At 41.1% G+C, this 19,498-nt stretch overlaps 1 protein-coding gene and 1 pseudogene across 2 annotated transcripts in view; one reads left to right on the top strand and one right to left on the bottom strand.

Moving 5' to 3' along the window:
* Positions 1-11,067, top strand: part of LOC136679779 (lysosomal acid phosphatase-like) — a 67,650-nt gene extending 56,583 nt beyond the window's left edge. Inside the window, exon 11 of one of the 2 annotated variants that reach the window (XM_066658453.1) lies at positions 5,280-11,067. In XM_066658453.1, coding sequence (XP_066514550.1) covers positions 5,280-5,554 — 275 coding nt within the window. In that variant the 3' untranslated portion in view covers positions 5,555-11,067. The remainder of the gene's footprint in view (positions 1-5,279) is intronic. The other variant, XM_066658452.1, reaches the window with a different exon arrangement.
* LOC136679844 (5.8S ribosomal RNA) lies at positions 85-208 on the bottom strand (annotated as a pseudogene).
* Positions 11,068-19,498: the final 8,431 nt, after the last annotated feature.

Here is a 19,498-nt window from a genome sequence, read left to right as displayed (position 1 = left end):
TGTTTAGGAAGACGAAGGGCCGTCCGAGGTGGAGGCCCTGCGAACTTCCAGCCGCGGTCTGGGAAGACCAATCGATGGGTAAGGCGACCCTCAGACAGGCATGTGCGTTCGAAATATCGATGATCTGTGTTCTGCATTTCACATTATTTAACGCAGTTAACCGTGTTCTTTATCGTTGCACGAGCCAAGTGATCCACCGCTAAGAGTTGTATCATTTTTGCCCGCCCTTACGGACGGGACTTAGGGTTAAGCATTATTGAACAACAGAATTTAAGGGTTTAAGTTACGTTCACGGCCCTTGAGTGAGATGGAAGGGCTTCATGAACAAAGGGAATTTTACGGTCGGGCGCCCCCGGCCTGGGGGGTCATTAAACCAGGCTTGGCATCCAGATGGATCGCCTCGCAGGTGCCCAACAGACCTTCCCTTACATGTTAGGAGACCAAGAACCCCCGGGTGTTCCGGGGGTGTAGACGGCTAGGGTGCACTCTTAACCTCGCTGCGAGGCCCGGTGATTCGCTTCCAAGTCCCCAGCAAGGGGGAAATCTGAAAGATCCCACTAAGACCGGCGTTGCGCCGGTCCACGCCTCAAGGGTTTCTCTGGGCCCCGTCGACTCGCGCACGGCCATCAGGGTAAGTTTGATGTGGCTTGCATACGGGTCCTGGTCTAAAGTTTGTACCCGGCGTGCACTCCAGCCACGCTCTCCCCCGGAGGGGCCCGGTGGTGTGCTCCCAAGTCCCCAGGGAGGGGGAGGCTGGGGGGAGATCCCACCTGTGTTCCGCATCCGGGGTTCATCAGCTCCTTTAACTCGTGCACGGGTCTTAGACTATTTATACAGTCCGTCTTTCACAAAGCCCAGGCAGGTGCCGATATACACCTCCCGATCCCTGCATGTGCTCTTAAGCTCCGCTCTAACCCGAGAGGGAAAGAATTTCGCCCGTGGTGCGCTCCCGTCCCCTGGGGGTTACGGAAGATCCCAACAAGGCCGGCGAACACCGGCCAATGCCCTGGGGGTTGCATTAGCCCCTTTGACTTGCGCATGCAGAATTAAAGCCTTTAACGATCAATGGTTTCATTTAACTACCGGCAGGCAGCTCCGTTACCACTTGAGACCCCCGCGAGCGGGGTGGTGGCCAGCAACCTATGCACCCAAGGCGGTCCTCCCATAACCCCGAGTTCCGAGGTTGGCCCGCTCTGTCCCCCCCGGAGGGAGACACACGTTAGCCGACGACGAAAGCTACGAGGTGTCTGGGGTCCATATCTTTAAGGTACCCACCGGGGGATTTGGCCTTGCTTAAAGACTGGCTTAAAGAGTGGCTACTGGCATGGAGGGCAGGCACCCACCACGGCCAGGTCACCGTGAATGATCCTTCCGCAGGTTCCCCTATGGAAACCTTGTTACGACTTTTACTGCCTCTAGTTAAAGTCACTGCATCAAAAAGAAAGCACTCTTTTATGCTCATCACAATCTATCGTCCTCCTGGCCCTTATACAGAATTTTTTGTGAATTTGCTGATTTTCTCTCGAGTGTAGTTATCGTTTCAGAAAAGGCCTTAATTGTTGGTGATTTCAATATTCACTTTGAGAAGGATAATGATCCACTTAAAATTGCATTTGAATCAATTTTGGATGCGCTAGGGTTCACTCAGAATGTTACTGGGCCCACTCATCAATGCAAACACACATTGGACCTAGTGTTAACACGGGGCATTGAGATAAAGAATCTATCCTATCTCTCGCTACATGAGACCATCTTTGATCACCATCTAATCATATATGAAATTGCGTTAAACTTTGATATATGTCCACAGCCATGCTATATTAGAAAGCGCACTATAACATCCTCAACAGTTAGTGATTTTATCAATAACCTTCCAGACCTTATCACCATTTCTTTTCCAACTCACCCAAATGACCTTGAGCTCATTACAAACAACCTACAACATTTATTGTGTACAAACCTAGATAGTGTTGCACCAGTCAAGACCAAACAATTTAGAGAGAAAAGGCATGGGACAGTGACAGCACGCGTGCCTTAAAACTGACTGCTTGTAACCTTGAACGTAAATGGAGACACACAAAACTAGAATGTTTCCGAATTGCATGGCAGTACAGCCTCACCGACTACAAACATGCCTTATCTAAAGCCAAATCACAGTACATCTCTTCCCTTATAGAAAACAACAAAGACAACCCTAAATTCCTTTTTAGCACTGTATCAAATCTAATTGGCAACAAAAAGGAAATCAACCCCATTCCCCCCTCTGATTTCTGTAGTAATGACTTTACGAGGTTTTTTAATGATAACATTGATTGCATTCGCCTCAAAATCTAAAATCAGTCCAAAGTCACATCGGCTTTTGTTGATGAACCCCCCGCCAGCTCTAAGGTGCACTTAGACTACTGATGAAAATGACTTGCTTAGTTTAATTAGCTCATCTAAATCAACTTCATGCTTACTGGATCCTGTACCAACACAATTATTTAAACAAATTTTACCTAAAGTCATTAGACCATTGCTCACAATAATAAACTCATCCCTCAACATTGGATATGTATCAAAACCTTTGAAACTAGCGGTAATCAAACCAATTATTAAAAAACCCAATCTTGACCCTCTTGTGCTTGCAAACTACAGGCCAATATCAAACCTCCCTTTTATTGCTAAGATTCTAGAAAAGGTCGTGTCACAGCAGTTGTGCTCTTACCTACAAAACAATGACATTCATGACATTTTTCAGTCTGGATTTAGACCAAATCACAACACAGAAACAGCTCTAACAAGAGTAACTAATGACTTACTCCTTTCACATGATAAGGGCTATATCTCTATTCTGGTGCTGCTTGACCTTAGTGCAGCGTTTGATACCATAGATCATATGATGCTTCTTAATAGCCTGGAAAATCTGGTAGGAATAAAAGGATCTGCCCTCTCTTGGTTCAGATCCTACTTATCTGACTGTTATCAATTTGTTTATCTGAATAATAAATCCTCTAATCATACTTTAGTTAAATATGGTGTTCCACAAGGATCAGTGCTTGGCCCTGTATTGTTCACACTGTACATGCTGCCATTGGGTAGACTAATCCGTAAGCATGGTATTCAATTCCACTGTTACACTGATGACACACAAATGTATATATCAGCCAAACCTAATGATGTTGCTTGTCTACATAAAATAACAGAATGTCTAACTGAAATTAAAGACTGGATGATGCAAAATGTTCTCATGTTAAATTCTGATAAAACTGAAGTCTTGTTACTAGGTACAGATACTCAGATACATTCACTCAGAAAGCTATTAATCTTGATAATTCAACAGTAAGACACAATACCATCATTAAAACTTAGGGGTAGCCTTTGATTCGACTCTCACATTTGATACCCACATATCCAATACAGCCAAAACCGCCTTCCACCTACGCAATATTGCCAAAATTCGGTATATTTTATCCTTAAAAGATGCAGAGAAACTAGTGCATGCTTTTATAACTTCACGTCTAGACTACTGCAATGCGCTCCTGGCAGGGAGCTCGTGCAAAGCGTTACACGAGCTTCAGTTAGTTCAAAATGCAGCAGCCAGGGTGCTCACTAGAGCTAGGAAAATTCGACCATATCACCCCAGTTCTCTCATCCCTACATCCATCCCTACATGCCCTGATCCAGCCCCTGTGTATCCTGTACAAGATCCTGGCCTTGTCTCATCTACACTATCATGCTTGGCCATGCTGTTTTATCTCAAATTAACTCTGCACCTACTTTTAACTCACACAGAATCACTGATCCCCTCCTCCATCCTCATTACTCATAGATCACTAATGTACTACATTCACATTACTATAACCCCTTCATCTGTCATCATTTCACTTTAACTTATGTTCTGTTCTCTGTTGTGTCTCTGGTGTCGACCCGAGGAGTATGGGTTCCCCGTATGAGTCTTGGTTCCTTCTAAGGTTTCTTCCTCGTGTGCTGAGGAAGTTTTTCCTTGCCACTGTTGCCCCTGGCTTGCTCATAGAAGGATTGGATCCGGATCTCTGTAAAGCTGCTTTGTGACGACTTTTTGTTGTGAAAAGCGCTATATAAATAAAATTTGATTTGATTTGATTCAGATAAGGTTTTCTAAAAGTTAATAATTTGAAGTGGATTGCATAGACTAGGTGTCATGAAATTATACAGAGCAATTGCGATAAATTATCCATTTTGAACTTTGAAAAATATATACTAGAAAAATGGATAATACATACATATATATATATATATATATATATATATATATATATATATATATATATATATATATGTTTATATATATATATATATATATATATATATTTGAATTATTCTGATATCTTGTAATCTTTATGAATCTATGATTTGAAATACATTACTTTTTTTTAGATTTACCAAACACATTAGGATCAGTATCATCAATACCAGCCTGAATTTTACTCAAATTGGAAAGTAAATCTGTGGTAGTGAACATCACTACACCCCATCTACTGATGTGCAAGCCACACACATGATTAGGGCTTGGCAATTAATCAAAAATGAATTGAAATCAACATTCAGAATTTATAATCGACATAATCCTGTTTATATACTTTTTTTATTCTTTTTTTTCTTCTGTCATGTGCCCGTGTACAGTCCCTTTAATACAACCCTACCATGCTTTAGTCACGTGATTTCGTGATTGCCCCTATCTGCAACATGGTGGAGAACCTAAACACAGATAAAGACTTAGCGAATTGAACAGCTTGTACCAAAGAAAAACACAGCATCTGTGGTTTGGATGTGCTGTTGTTAATAATAATTAAGATGACACTGAACATAAAGTAGTCAGTTGTAAACACTGAGAAATAACCGGTTCACTGACCAAAGTCACTGTCACAGATCAAATTTAAACAGCAACATTAGAAAAATATCCTAGCTTTAATACTGGAGCGTATTTACAGTACAAGCCTTGTCACTGAACTATGAAGGTCAAAAATGTTAAAAATCATTATTGTGGTAAAATGTACAATTAATCGTGATAATTGTACATTGACAGTTGACAGTTCGCGCGCTCAGTTTGTTTGTTTGCTTGCTGCTGTTTAGTACTGTTCCTAAGCTCGTTACTTAAAATCTTTACTGTTAATACCTTGTTAACTTATCCTTATTAGTTGTGCTTAGTGTTAGTTGTACACTGTTAAATACCACTACCATTTTATTATTGTTGTTTTCATATTAATAACTTCTCTCAATTAATAACTCCTTCTCTCCTGATTATGGCGACCGCGGAGGAACGATCTCTCTCCAGGCTCAGCACGGAGCTCGAGCAGTTGGGCCGCCGAATTCAGCGTCTCCTGGAGAAGCAGACGGAGCTCCAGCGGGAGAAGACGAGGCTCGAGGCCGCCCGCGATGCCTCCTACGCGGCCGTTGGCACGCCAGCTCCTCCGTCGCGACGGCTCCCCGGGACGCCCATCTTCACTCCAGCCCCGAGCTGGGAGCGTCAGCGTGGGCGTGGGAAGCCGAGGTCGTCTCCCCCTCTACCGCAGCCAGTCTTCACCTCTACTAACCGGTTTGAGGTGCTCAGCTCCTGGCCCTCAATTGCACCGAAAACTAAACAGGGCGGTACTCTTATCATCGGCGACTCTATAGTTAGACATTTAAGAGTCTCAGGCACAAAGAGTAAAGCTACTGTGTCCTGTCTTCCAGGTGCTCGTGTCCTGGATGTTGCCAGGCGACTTCCCTCGGCGCTGCGGCAGCGTGAGGATCTCGGCACCGTCGTTCTCCACGTGGGGACGAACGACACTTCCGCCCGCCGCAGCGAGGTCCTGAAGGAGCACTACCGTTCGCTTCTGGATACCGCTCGGAAGAAGACGGACGCCAGGATCGTCGTCTCCGGCCCCCTACCCACCTACAGACGAGGATGTGAGGCGTACAGCAGGCTCTTCGCACTCCACTCCTGGCTCCGGGTTTGGTGTGGCACTGTCGGCGTGGACTACGTCGACCACTGGGAGTGTTTTCGGGAACGTCCTGCCCTCTACCGCCGGGATGGGCTTCACCCTAGTCGTCTAGGTTCTGCAGTTCTCTCTGGGAACATCGAGGATGTTCTTCGCCAGGCTTGACTAACCCCACCCACCAGCACAAACCAGGCAAGTAGATTACACAGCGAACAGGTAAGTGATTTTAAGGATACACTTACAGATAATGGCCATTTGTTTGCCCATAGTAAGGGAATATGTACAAAGCTTGCTTTAAGAAATATAAAAATTTGTTACAGTATCAAGACTGTGTCTGTCCCCCGAATCAAACTTAAACCCAGAAAATATCAAACAGCGTGCCCCAATAACCTAATCACTATTAAACCATCAGAAACAGAGGGTAGTATCATCCCCACAGACCTAAAGTTTGGCCTACTCAATATAAGAGCACTTAACTCTAAAGCAGTCATTATACATGAAATAATAATGGATCAGAAACTTGATGTTTTATGCCTTAGTGAAACTTGGGTCAGAAATGATGATTATTTAGCACTAAATCAAGCCACTCCTACAGGCTATAAATATGTACACAGCCCCAGACTGACAGGCAAAGGCGGTGGATTATGTATAATTTACAAAAATAATTTAATTATTAACCAAAAACATGGTTACAACTGTACTTCCTTCGAAATCATGTACATTAACATACTTAACCCCGCCACAAATAAGAACACTATCTCCTTATTAAACATTTATAGACCACCAGGGCCCTATTCAGAATTTATAAAAGAATTTGGTGAACTAGCTGCTAATTTAGCAGTGTCATGTGATAAGTTAATAATTGTAGGAGACTTTAACATTCATTTTGAGAAAAGTGATGATCCCCTAAAAAAGGCGTTCACATCAATCATAGATTCTGTTGGGTTCACACAAAATGTATCAGGTCCTACTCATTATTGTAATCACACACTAGACTTGGTTTTGTCCCTGGGCACGAACATAAAAAACCTAAATATTCTCCCTCAGTCTTCCACAGTCTCAGACCACTACCTAATTTCATATGAACTGAGTTTAGATATTAAAAAATGTACATGCCCACATTATTATCTAAAGCGCTCACTAACCCCATCTACAGCCCCTAAATTTACTGAAAACATCACTGATTTATTGACCTCAGTCAGTAGTCCAGCAGACCCACTGGAGCTGGATAGACTAACGGACTACTTAGATAACACTCTTCGATCAACTTTAGATAGTGTAGCACCGCTGAAGCGTAAAAAGCTACAACAGAAAAAACTCGCTCCCTGGTATAATGAAGAAACACTCACCTTAAAACAAACCGTAAGGAAATTAGAGCGGAAATGGCGGTCGACTAAACTGGAAGTATTTCACTGTGCCTGGAAAGACAGCCTTATCCAATATAGAAAGGCACTCGTCAGTGCACGTTCAGCACATCTGTCCTCACTGATTGAAAATAATAAACACAATCCTAGAGTACTCTTTAATGTAATCTCTAAACTTACAAACAATCGGACAGCTACTGATCCACAGATCCCAGCCATTCACACCAGCAATGCTTTTATGGACTTTTTTAACAATAAGATTGAAAATATTAGACAAACAATAAATACCATATTACTAAATCCAGCCTGTCTGTCATCTGGTGTGGATGATATAGAACAAAACATAGAAGAAAGACTAGAGGACTTTGACCCACTACCACAGCTAGAACTGGAGAAAATCATCTATTCGTCAAATTGTACGACCTGCACACTTGATGCAATACCAACAAAACTATTTAAAGAAGTATTACCAGTCATAATCAATCCCATTTTAACAATCATAGATTCATCCCTTAGACTAGGTCACATACCCAAAGCATTTAAACTAGCAGTTATTAAGCCCCTAATCAAAAAACCGAATCTTGATCCTAGTGTACTATCCAATTACAGACCCATCTCTAACCTTCCCTTCATATCTAAGATCTTAGAAAAAGTTGTGGCCCAACAACTTAGGTCATACTTGCATAAGAATAACATATATGAAAAATTTCAATCTGGTTTTAGGCCACACCATAGCACCGAAACAGCTTTAGTTAAGATAACAAACGACCTTCTTCTCGCCTCTGATCGAGGCTGCGTATCCATGCTAGTTCTACTAGACCTCAGTGCAGCTTTCGATACAATTGATCATACTATTCTGCTAGAAAGATTAAAAAACATGGTTGGAATAACAGGAACAGCCCTATCATGGTTTAAGTCTTACCTCACAGATCGCTATCAGTTTGTAAACGTAAATAATGTTTCTTCTACTCATACAAAAATGAGATTTGGAGTTCCCCAAGGCTCCATTTTAGGACCTTTACTATTCATATTATACATGCTGCCACTGGGCAGAGTTATTAGCAGGCATGGCATTACCTTCCACAGTTATGCAGATGACACACAGTTATACATATCAGCCAAACCAGATGACAAACCTACACTAAAGAAAATGGAGGACTGTGTTAAAGAAGTGAAGCATTGGATGTCATACAATTTCCTTCTGCTAAACAGCGACAAAACCGAGGTTCTCCTTCTAGGTCCAAAACCTGCTATAAATAAGGTATCAGATTTAATACATAATTTTGACTTCCCTGTTCTCCCGAGCTCATCAGCTAAAAATCTGGGTGTTATAATTGATTCAGATCTATCATTTGATCAGCATACAGGTAACATTACAAGAATAGCTTTCCTACATCTTCGGAACCTCGCTAAGTTAAGAAATTCCTTATCCCTCCCAGATGCGGAAAAATTAATTCACGCTTTTATTACATCAAGATTAGATTATTGCAATGCACTTTTATCAGGATGCTCCAGCAGAAACCTGAGTAAACTCCAGTTAATTCAAAATGCTGCAGCCAGGGTCCTCACTAAGACTAGAAAATTTGATCATATCAGTCCAGTCTTATCGGCCCTTCACTGGCTTCCAGTTAAATTCCGTATTGATTACAAAATTCTTTTACTCACGTATAAATCCTTACATGGTCTCGCCCCTGAATACCTGCGAGACCTCATCACACACTATGAACCACCAAGATTACTCAGATCTCAGGGCGCCGGCCTCTTACTAGTACCCAGAATTCATAAGACTTCAGCGGGGGGGAAAGCCTTCTCCTACAAAGCCCCTCAGCTCTGGAACAATCTTCCAGCTAGTGTTCGGGACGCAGACACAGTCACTATGTTTAAGTCTAGGCTCAAAACACACTTGTTCAGTTTAGCCTTTGGCAACTAACCTCTGTCTAGTTTAAGGTTGTCGTTTCAGGAACTCATGGACATGGAGAATCAGGGTAAACCTGGATGATGTGCTCACAATTTCTCTTGCTTGGAACGAAAGGATGTCTTTGCCTGAGCTCCTTCTGGTTTCCCTACTCCCAGTCTGTTACAGTCTGATCCGTCACTACACTAAAATATTCACATGCTCTTATTCTCTGCTGCACTCAACTAAACTAACTGCTTCCCTTTTACTGTTTTACTGTTTTTTTCTGAGAGAATGGTGGCCCACTGATGGAAGACTGTTTGCTGGATTCTCCTGCAGACCAGACCAGCTGCTCACCTTATTATTATTATTATTATGTAGCATAATGACACTTCATTGGTGATCATTTAAAATTCAATCTATAGTTTGATCAGAGGAGGATGGGTCCCCTTTGTGAGTCTTGGTTCCTCCCAAGGTTTCTTCCTCCAGCCTCGAGGGAGTTTTTCCTTGCCACTGTCGCCTTCGGCTTGCTTGCATTGGGCTTTTATTTAAATGTTCTGTTTTGAAACTGTGAAGCTGCTTTGTGACAACGTCAGTTGTAAAAAGCGCTATACAAATAAATTTGATTTGATTTGATGATATTGATTTGTGCTCATATCACCCAGCACTACACACACGTGGCTTGAATGATTGGCTGAGTATGATTGATCGCTGGAAAGCTATTCAGAATTCTACACTCTTCTAATGTATTCAGGTCCCATAGCTCGGAAAAATAAACTGTCTGATGTGATGTACCATAAAATTCTTCTCCTGCATGTTGCCATAACAATCCTCTGATTATGCTGAGGAGTTGCTGCTTGTTTTTGTTAAGACTTTTACAGTTATTTATGGTGATTATGTTGTATATAATATTCATGGTTTGGTTAATCTGGTAGATGATGTGAGGAAAATTTGGTCCAATTTCCTGTATAAAATTAAGAGAAAAGTTAGAAAGCCCTGCAAATGCTTACAGCAGATAGTTCAATGATTAGCAGAAGGAAGAAATAACACAAAATTAAAGCTGGACTTTGGAGGTGACCATTTTGGTATGCTGCCTGTTCCAGTTCATTCTTGTTACATAGGTCACAGTTCTCCCAGTATGCTACCAAGAAATTAATTTTGACTTTGGACAGTGTAAACAATATTGTCCTGGTAGATCGCCACTTTTAAAATTGAGAATATTGTTTTAATTTATGGCTTTACTTACTTTGTTTTAAAAAACAAACACAAAACTGCATCTTTCACAAATCCAGTGGATTATCTCTTGCTTGATATATCATCTGCTCACATGTAAGGATGGGTCTATGTCATACCCTTTATTTCGCATACAGTAGAGTTAGGCATATATGTATTCAGTCTAGTCTTGAAAGATATTACTGAACTGAAGTTGTTTCATTGTAGACAATATTGTTTAGTCTAAAATTAAGCTTAAGTCTTGTCCACAAAAATATTTCTGAAAACATTTTCAAAGCACATGGTTTCTAAAAACCATTTTTATCCCCACACTACCTACAAACCATTTTTGAAAATGTGTCAACATGAAAAATGACTTGAAAATGCTCACAGGATTTACAAATTAACCAATAATTAATTACAGATACACATCTCAAAGATCACGTCCCTGGATGACATTACTTTTTTTATGTGAATGGGAGGCCAAAAAGCTAATTTTCTAAATTATACAGATATCTGTGGAGAGGACCTTAATGTGATTGTGTTAATGTTCCACACATTCAGTTTCTTATTTGAATTTTATAGAAGAGTTTTTAGTTTTGTTTTGATGTAATTTTAAAAGAGTATGTTTTTTGAATGTATGAACATTTTTAAATGGCACTAAATTGAATTAAAAATTAGTTTTTTTAAAAATAAATGTATTATAGATTTGTCTTAATTTGACATTTGTCTTCTATTCATTCAGGTCTGTATTGGAGCAGTAAGTAGGATAATATTGTATATTTTATGTATGGAAACACAATGTACAGTATTTGTAGTTTCTTAGTGTTTATATTATTATTATTACATTATTTAACTATATATATACTTTTAAAGAATGTTTGCTGTGGTCATGTTTATGGGAAAAAATAAAATATAGAAGTGGTTCCAAGTTGTTGATTGAGCGTATACCAAAAAGTATGATTCTGGCCACCCTTTAAAAAATTAAACCATGTGAAGGCAGTTGTAGTAAACAAAGAAGAACCAGATGAAACATGGGGTGAATGCTTTGTGAGTGTATTAAAATTATATGGTATTTAATTACTAATTTTACTGCAGTTGACTACAAATTTAGAAGTTCAGTTGTTTATAGTTTGATCTTTCAACATCACTGTTATGTTCTCCATATAGACACCTATGAGATGGCCAGAAATAAATGAATAAAAAGAACAAAAAAGGATACTTTCACAACATCTGATTATGAGAATACAAAAAGGCATAGAATGTGAGTGACTGCTTTTATTTTGTTATTTTTGTTTAACAAATAATATAACCTCTTCATGTTAACTGGGATGTACTCCCCATATATTCAAGCAGTAACAGTCAATAGCAGAGGTCATCTAATCCAACCCTGGGATCCAGGTTTCTACATTGGCCAGCCAGTGTGACACTATACCTGGCCAGTGAAGTGCGTTTGCCATTGCATCTTAGTGCCATACCAGCTGGCCATTTTAAAATCCTAACCTGGAACAAGGATCCAAGGTCAGAATTTGCTGACCTCGCTACAGGATGTTGTATGCTTGGGTTTGTGAAAGTATAATAGCCTATCTGTGATATAAAACTTGTTGGCATATTTGTTTATTATATATGGCCATTACCTAATAACATATTGCAAATATGTGTGTGATTTGTTGGCCTTAGTATTTTTTTTTCTTTATAATAGAATGTGTACACAAGGAAGTCTAGAGATGGATACTTTTTGTATGTTTCTCCAGATTTGTACATTTCTCTATGTGTCTCATAAATGAATGCTGATTAGTTGTTCACTTCTGCATTTCACCCTTCACTACCTGATGGAATGTCAGACACAGATGCTGTAATTTCATCATGATATATTTGTCATAAAGTTAACAAAAACATTTTCTTATTACAATTCAGACCCTCAGCTAAACTAATAGAATGCAAGGAGTCAACCTTCCAACCTGCATGATGCTTGTCAACATCCAAGGAACTGTTTTGCCTACTACATCTCCTCTCCAAACCTCTCCCACTCTCTACATCTGCCCCACTTTTACAGCAGGATCCACTCCTCCAGCCTGCAAGACCAGCATCAGCTCAATGTTTTCTCTCTTTATTTATATATGTTTACTTACTATTGATGTCAATTTATTTTATTAAAACATAAATATTTCAGTCTGTTAAGCATTTAGTAAATTCTGTTTGAAAAATATCTAACAAAACAGTTACAAACCGGATTCCAAAAAATTTGGGACACTAAACAAATTGTGATTAAAAACTGAATGCAATGATGTGGAGATGGCAAATGTCAATATTTTATTCGTAATAGAACATAGATGACAAATCAAAAGTTTAATCTGAGAAAATGTAACATTTTAAAGGAAAAATATGTTGATTCAAAATTTCACAGTGTCAACAAATCCCAAAAAAGTTGGGACAAGTAGCATTAAGTGGCTGGAAAAAGGAAATTGAGCGTATAACGAACAGCTGGAAGACCAATTAACACTAATTAGGTCAACTGACAACATGATTGAGTATAAAAAGAACTTCTCAGAGTCTCAGTGTCTCTCTGAAGCCAAGATGGTAATCACCAATTCCACCATTGTTGCACAGAAAGATACCAGAATGGTGTTACCCAGCGTAAAATAGCAAAGACTTTTAATCATCAACCATGCATAACATCATCAAAAGATTCAGAGTATCTGGAACAATTGCTGTACGTAAGGGTCAAGGCCGTAAAACTTTACTGGATGCTCGTGATCTCCTTAAACGTCACTGCACCTCAAACAGGAATGCCACTGTCAAGGATATAACAAAATGGGCTCAGGAATACTTCCAGAAAGCATTGTCAGTGAACACAATCCACCGTGCCATCCGCCGTTGCCAACTGAAACTCTACGGTGCAAAGAGGAAGCCATTTCTAAGCAAGCTCCATAAGCTCAGATATTTACACTGGGCCAGGGATATTTTAAAATGGAGTGTGGCAAAATGGAAGACTGTTCTGTTGTCAGATGAGTCATGATTTGAAGTTCTTTATTGAACACTGGGACGCCAGTGTCATCCGGACCAGAGAGGACAAGGATAACCCAAGTTGTTATCAACGCTCCGTTCAGAAGCCTGCATCACTGATGGTATGGGGTTAGATGAGTGCTTGTGACATGGACAGCTTGCATGTCTGGAAAGGCACCATTAATGCAGAGAACTTTGTTCAGGTTCTAGAACAACATATGCTCCCATCTAGATGTCATCTCTTTCAGAAAAGACCCTGCATTTTTCAACAAGATAATGCCAGACCACATTCTGCAGCAATCACAACATCCTGGCTACATAGGAGAAGGATCCGGGTACTGAAATGGCCAGCCTGCAGTCCACATCTTTCACCTATAGAGAACATTTGGCGCATCATAAAGAGGAAGGTGCAACAAAGAAGGCCCAAGGTGATTGAATAGTTAGAGGCCTGTATTAGACATGAATGGGGGAGCATTCCTATTTCTAAACTTGAGAAACTGGTCTCCTCTGTCCCCACACGTCTGTTGAGTGTTGTAAGAAGAGGGGGGGATGCCTTGTCCCAACTTTTTTGGGATTTGTTGATGCCATGAAATTTTGAAACAACATATTTTTCCCTTAAAATGATACATTCTCTTAGTTTAAACTTTTCATCTGTGATTTGTGTTCTATTCTGAATAAAATATTAGATGTTGGCACCTCCACATCATTGCATTCAGTTTTTATTCACAATTTGTTTAGTGTCCCAACTTTTTTGGAATCCGGTTTGTACTTAATATTAGGTGTACAAAAAAATAAAGTGACATAATAATTGTAATTAAAAATTCAAAGATTCTCCCTCTTTTGTCACTTTATATCTGTTACTTAGTGTTAAAATGACATTTGTCATTTCTTCAAACAATAACCTAAAATTAAGTAGTGTGAAGACGTCACACTTTTGCCCTGTTTCTTGTTGTCCTGCTGTTTATGTTTTCTTTAGCTCCGCTCTGTAATCTGTGTTCCCACCTATGCCTCCTTTGTGGTCCTGCCCTCTTGTTATCCTTCCCAGGTGTTTCTTGTCTCCTTCTATATACCCGCTTTGGTTTCAATGCTCCCTTGTCTGCTGTTGTGTGTAGATGTTTTTTCTTCTGTCTCTATATGTTTTACTCACGTCTACACTGGTTCATGGCTATCTCCTGTTTGTTCCTGTATTTCCTGTTTTGTTCAGTTGTTTCTAGTTTGTGGCTTGCTCGTGTTTGGTTTCTGGTTTTGTTCTGTTAGCTTTTGTTTTTATTAATAAAACTTTTAAAACTTTTTTATTAATAAAATCTTGCGTTTATGTCCACCTCCTTGGACACCTGCCTCCCTGTGGCAGAATATTTTATTGGTCGCTGCATTTGTTATGAGCTCTATCAGGAAAATGTATTGCAAAAGCATGTGATGGATTTTTTCTGTTCTTGGGCATAATATTGTATTCAATGAGTTTTGGTACATGAGTTTTGGTTTAGACGATTTAAAGATGGTAGTTTCTGATTTTGGCTATCTGAAACATAGTGTATTCTTCATTTTTATGTTTTTTTTTTTTTAATATAATGTATATGATAATTTGTCATTTTTATTACTTCGCAACAGTTACTGTAAAAAGATAAAACAGCAGGAAAATGTTTGAATTTTGAATTGTCCTAAAATGTATTTGCACACCTAATATTTTCTCACTTTGTTTTAAACCAGATAAGAAACACATTATTGTAAGGGCTCTAGAGAAGATCAAAGCACAGGTGCGAGAAAGCACACTTCATTATCCAGGAATCAACCTGTGGAATATTTTAACAGACTGTCAGAGGATTTTAGATTTCCACTGACATGTCCTGAAGACTTTAGAAAAATGGAGGACCACCTTAAAGATCAAGTATGTTAGTATGCACTAATATGTTATTGTATTCTATGCTTATTTACATGTGATGTACATTTGATTGTTATTTATGTTTCAGTCTTCTATGTTATCTATTCATTATTTTTCTTTATCCAAATATCTTATGTATATTACTTGAAATTTGTGTTGGTGTTTCCTTGGAAGCCTGGTGACTTTGTTTCTGTCCATTTCATAAACACATTTGGTTATGTGAGACCTGGAGGGGCGTGATTGAGAGGAACGGTCCCGCTCATCTGAACCAGAGTGGCGTTCAGTTATTGGATTTCTGTGCCCATCACAGTTTGTCAATTATGAACACGATGTTTGGCATTAAGGGTGTCCACAAGTACACCTGGCATCAGGATACCTTAGGCTGCATTTCGATGATCGACTTTATAGTCGTATCATCGGACCTGCGGCAATATGTTCTGGACACTATGGTGAAGAGAGGTGCTGAGCTGTCAACTGATCACCACCTGATGGTGAGTTGGATCAGATGGCGGGGGAGGATGCCAGACCTGGCAGGCCTAAACGTGTGCTGAGGGTTTGCTGGGAACGTTTGGCAGAGGAGCCAGTCAGAAATTTCTTCAACTCCCACATCCGGCAGAGCATCGACTGCATCCTGGGGGAGGCTGGTGACACTGAATGGGCCATGTTCTGGACCTCCATTATTGAGGTGGCTGAATGGAGCTGTGGCTGCAAGGTTGTTGGTGCCTGTCAGGGTGGCAATCCCCGCACTTGGTGGTGGACACCCCGGGTGAGGGAGGCTGTCAAGCTGAAAAAAGAGCCCTATCGAGCCTGATTGGCTTGGGGGACTCCGGAGGCAGCTGACAGGTACCAAAGAACCAAGTGGCTTGCAGCTGAGGCAAAAACTCGGGTGTGGGAGGAGTTCGGTGAGAACATGGAAAACGACTTTCTGTCGGCTCCGAGAAGTTTCTGGCAAACCATCAGGCGACTCAGAAGGGGAAAGTGGTTTTCCACCAACACTGTATATGTTGGGGGTGGGGAATTGTTGACCTCGACTGGGGACGTCATTAGGCGGTGGAAGGCATACTTCAAGGAACTTCTCAATCCCACCAGCACGTCTTCCACAGAGGAAGTTGAGTTTGGGGACCCCGGGGAGGGCTCATCTATCACTGGGGCTGAGGTGGCCGAGGTGGTAGGAAAACTCCTTGGCAGTAGGGTCCTGGTGGTGGATGAAGTTTGCCCCAGGTTCCTCAAGTCTCTGGGTGTTGTGGGGCTGTCCTTTGCAACATCGCGTGGACATCGGGGGCAGTGCCTCTGGACTGGCAGACTGGGGTGGTGGTTCCCCTTTTTAAGAAGGGTGATCAGAGGGTGTGTTCCAACTATAGGGGGATCACACTCCTCAGCCTCCCCGGTAAGGTCTATGCGGGGGTACTGAAAAAGAGGAAAAGAGTGTCAGACGATAGTTGAACCTCGGATCCAGGAGGAAGAATGCGGATTCTGCCCCGGTTGTGGAACTCTTTACCCTTGCTAGGATCCTGGAGGGTGCGTGGGAGTTTGCTCAACTAGTCTACATGTGTTTTGTGGATCTGGAGAAGGCATTCAACTGTCCCTCGGGATATTCTGTGGGGGGTGCTAGGGCCTAGGAGTATGGGATACTGGGCTCTTTGCTACGAGCCATCCAGTCCCTGTATAAACAGAGCAGGAGTTGGACTCCGTCAGGGCTGCCCATTGTCACCGGTTCTATTCATAATTTTCATGGACAGAATTTCTCGGCGTAGCCAAGTGGCGGAAGGTGTCCGGTTTGGAGGTCTCAGGATTCCATGTCTGCATTTTGCGGATGATGTGGTCTTGTTCATCGAGCCGGGACCTCCAGCTCTTGCTGGGCCAGTTTGTAGCTGAGTGTGAAGCGGTAGGGATGAGGATCAGCACCACCAAGTCCGAATCCATGATACTCAGTTGGAAGTGCCTCAAGTGGAGGAGTTTAAATACCTCGGGTCTTGTTCATGAGTGAGGGAAAGATGGAACGGGAGATTGACAGGTCGGTGCAGCATCAGCAGTAATGCGGGCTCTGTACCGGTCCGTTGTGGTGAAGAGACAGCTGAGCAGAAAAGCAAAGCTCTCGATTTTTAATCTAGAGTTTTCTCCTCAGGGTGTCTGGACTCTCCCTTAGAGAGGGTTAGGAGCTCAGATATCCGGGAGAGACTTGGAGTGAAGCCGCAGCTCCTCCACGTCGAGAGGAGCCAGTTGAGGTGGTTCAGGCATCTGGTCTGGATGCTTCCTGGATGCCTTCCTGGTGAGGTGTTCCGGGCATGTCCAATGGGGAGGAGGCCCCGGGGCAGACCAAGAACACGCTGGAGAGACTACATGTTTCGACTGGCTTGGGAACGCCTCGGTATACTCCCGGAGGAGCTGGAAGCAGTGGCTGGGGAGAGGGAGGTCTGGGTTTCTTTACTCGGACTGCTTCTCCCATGACCTGGACCCGGATAAGCTGTGGAAAATGGATGGATGGTTAGATGGATTTGGTTATGAAGTATTTCCTAATGATTTCAGACCATGAATAGGTGTTGGATTTTGTATTGTTTTCTTTATATATTTTTATTTTTATGTGTGTGCGCTGTAGTGGAGTCAGTGATAATTAATTTTTATTTGATTAATAATTAATTATTTCATTCATTTCGCTAAGCTCCATGGTAGAGATCCATTAAATAATATATAGTGTTTTTACCTGTACAGTCTCAGCTTGGACAAGTATATCATCATGTTGAATGACTTTACATATAATATAGCAGAATTAGCTAGAATTTATTATTATTAATGAATTATGCTCATTGACCCGCTGTAGGTTCTTGGCTCAGAAATTGAATCTGAACTAAAAATAATAATTCCATACAAGAAAAGTGCTCACACAAACAAATAACCAAGGATTGGTTTTATCACACAACTGGTGTATTAAATGTTATATCAATAATAAATATTGATTATACATTCATATAATTGTAACCCTTTCCTAAAGCGCCGGGTAAGATGTAAACCTTTTTTAGGCTGGGTACATCACACACAAACTTAAATTATAATATAGCGGTGCCTCATTTAATGTAAAATACAACTCCTGTTTTGTCCCATTGAATATTGTTTTAGCTCTACTGGAGAAGTACCCCTTTGGTAAAGCACTTTATGAAATAATTACAACCCCTGGCTTCATAATTTATTCCCTGTGCTTGTTCTAAAAATCTAACTGTTACGGGCTACCACAATTATTTTTCTTGATATATTTTAGTGTTTCTTAAAGCCAGAAAATTGCCATTTGAAATGCCTTTAGTTTTTTGTCATGTCTGTGATCTGCTTTTTTTCTACAAAATTAAACAACTGAAGGTACATCCTCAGAGACTGGTGATTCCATAATTCTTGCCAGGGGTTGTACCATCAGAACAACGCACAGTTTAAAACAAACAAGAGAATTTACTTAACATATAGCATAAAATGTTGGGAAAAAAAATCAAACACTAAGAGTGGAACTCTCTGGGTAAGTATCTATCCAGTGTACTGCAGTCTTAAGCAATTACAGTATTTTCTTAAAGTGAGTGGTTTTCAGCTTATCGTTGGGGCCCATATCGTTGGTGTACATGAAAATAATCCACTCCTCAAAAAAAATGGAGTTTCAGCAAAACCACCGTACTCACATATACCCGGGGTTAGCTTTGTTAATCATAGTCCTCAAGGTAGTCGCCAAATCGAGGCAATGCACAGTCCGGCAGTCCACATGCAGCACGGCCGCTATGGAAAAGAAACTCAGGCACAACAGTCCCTTCTCCGTGCCGCCTTACCAGGAGAGTCACAAAACCACTGCACAGCAGTGCATTCTCCAGATACACAAGGCTGCGAACAACTTCTACTAGCAGTAAGTTAGCTAGCGCAGCCAAAGTGTCCAGTGTTGAGCTGAACGTCCAGAGCCGTTACTAAAACTCAAGTCAATAAAACCCTCCACAGTAAATTTAAGGCCGAAACACAGAGATAACCATTTCTTTCTTTCTTTTAGAGAGAGATAAAATGCGTCTTCTCCAGCCTCTGCAGCAGCTCTCTCTCCCTGGATTCTCTCCTGAAGAATTAAAACGTTCTTTTTGGACCGTTCCCAAAGTAATTAAAATTTAGAAAATATCAAAAAGTTCTAAAATACAACCTTCCTCCTCAGGGAGGCGTGCTCGTTCCGGAAGCATTACAAAGACCA

This window comes from Hoplias malabaricus, chromosome Y, assembly GCF_029633855.1.
Source record: "Hoplias malabaricus isolate fHopMal1 chromosome Y, fHopMal1.hap1, whole genome shotgun sequence".
In the NCBI taxonomy this organism is placed as follows: Eukaryota; Metazoa; Chordata; class Actinopteri; order Characiformes; family Erythrinidae; genus Hoplias; species Hoplias malabaricus.
This window is presented reverse-complemented; position numbering and strand designations above follow the sequence as displayed.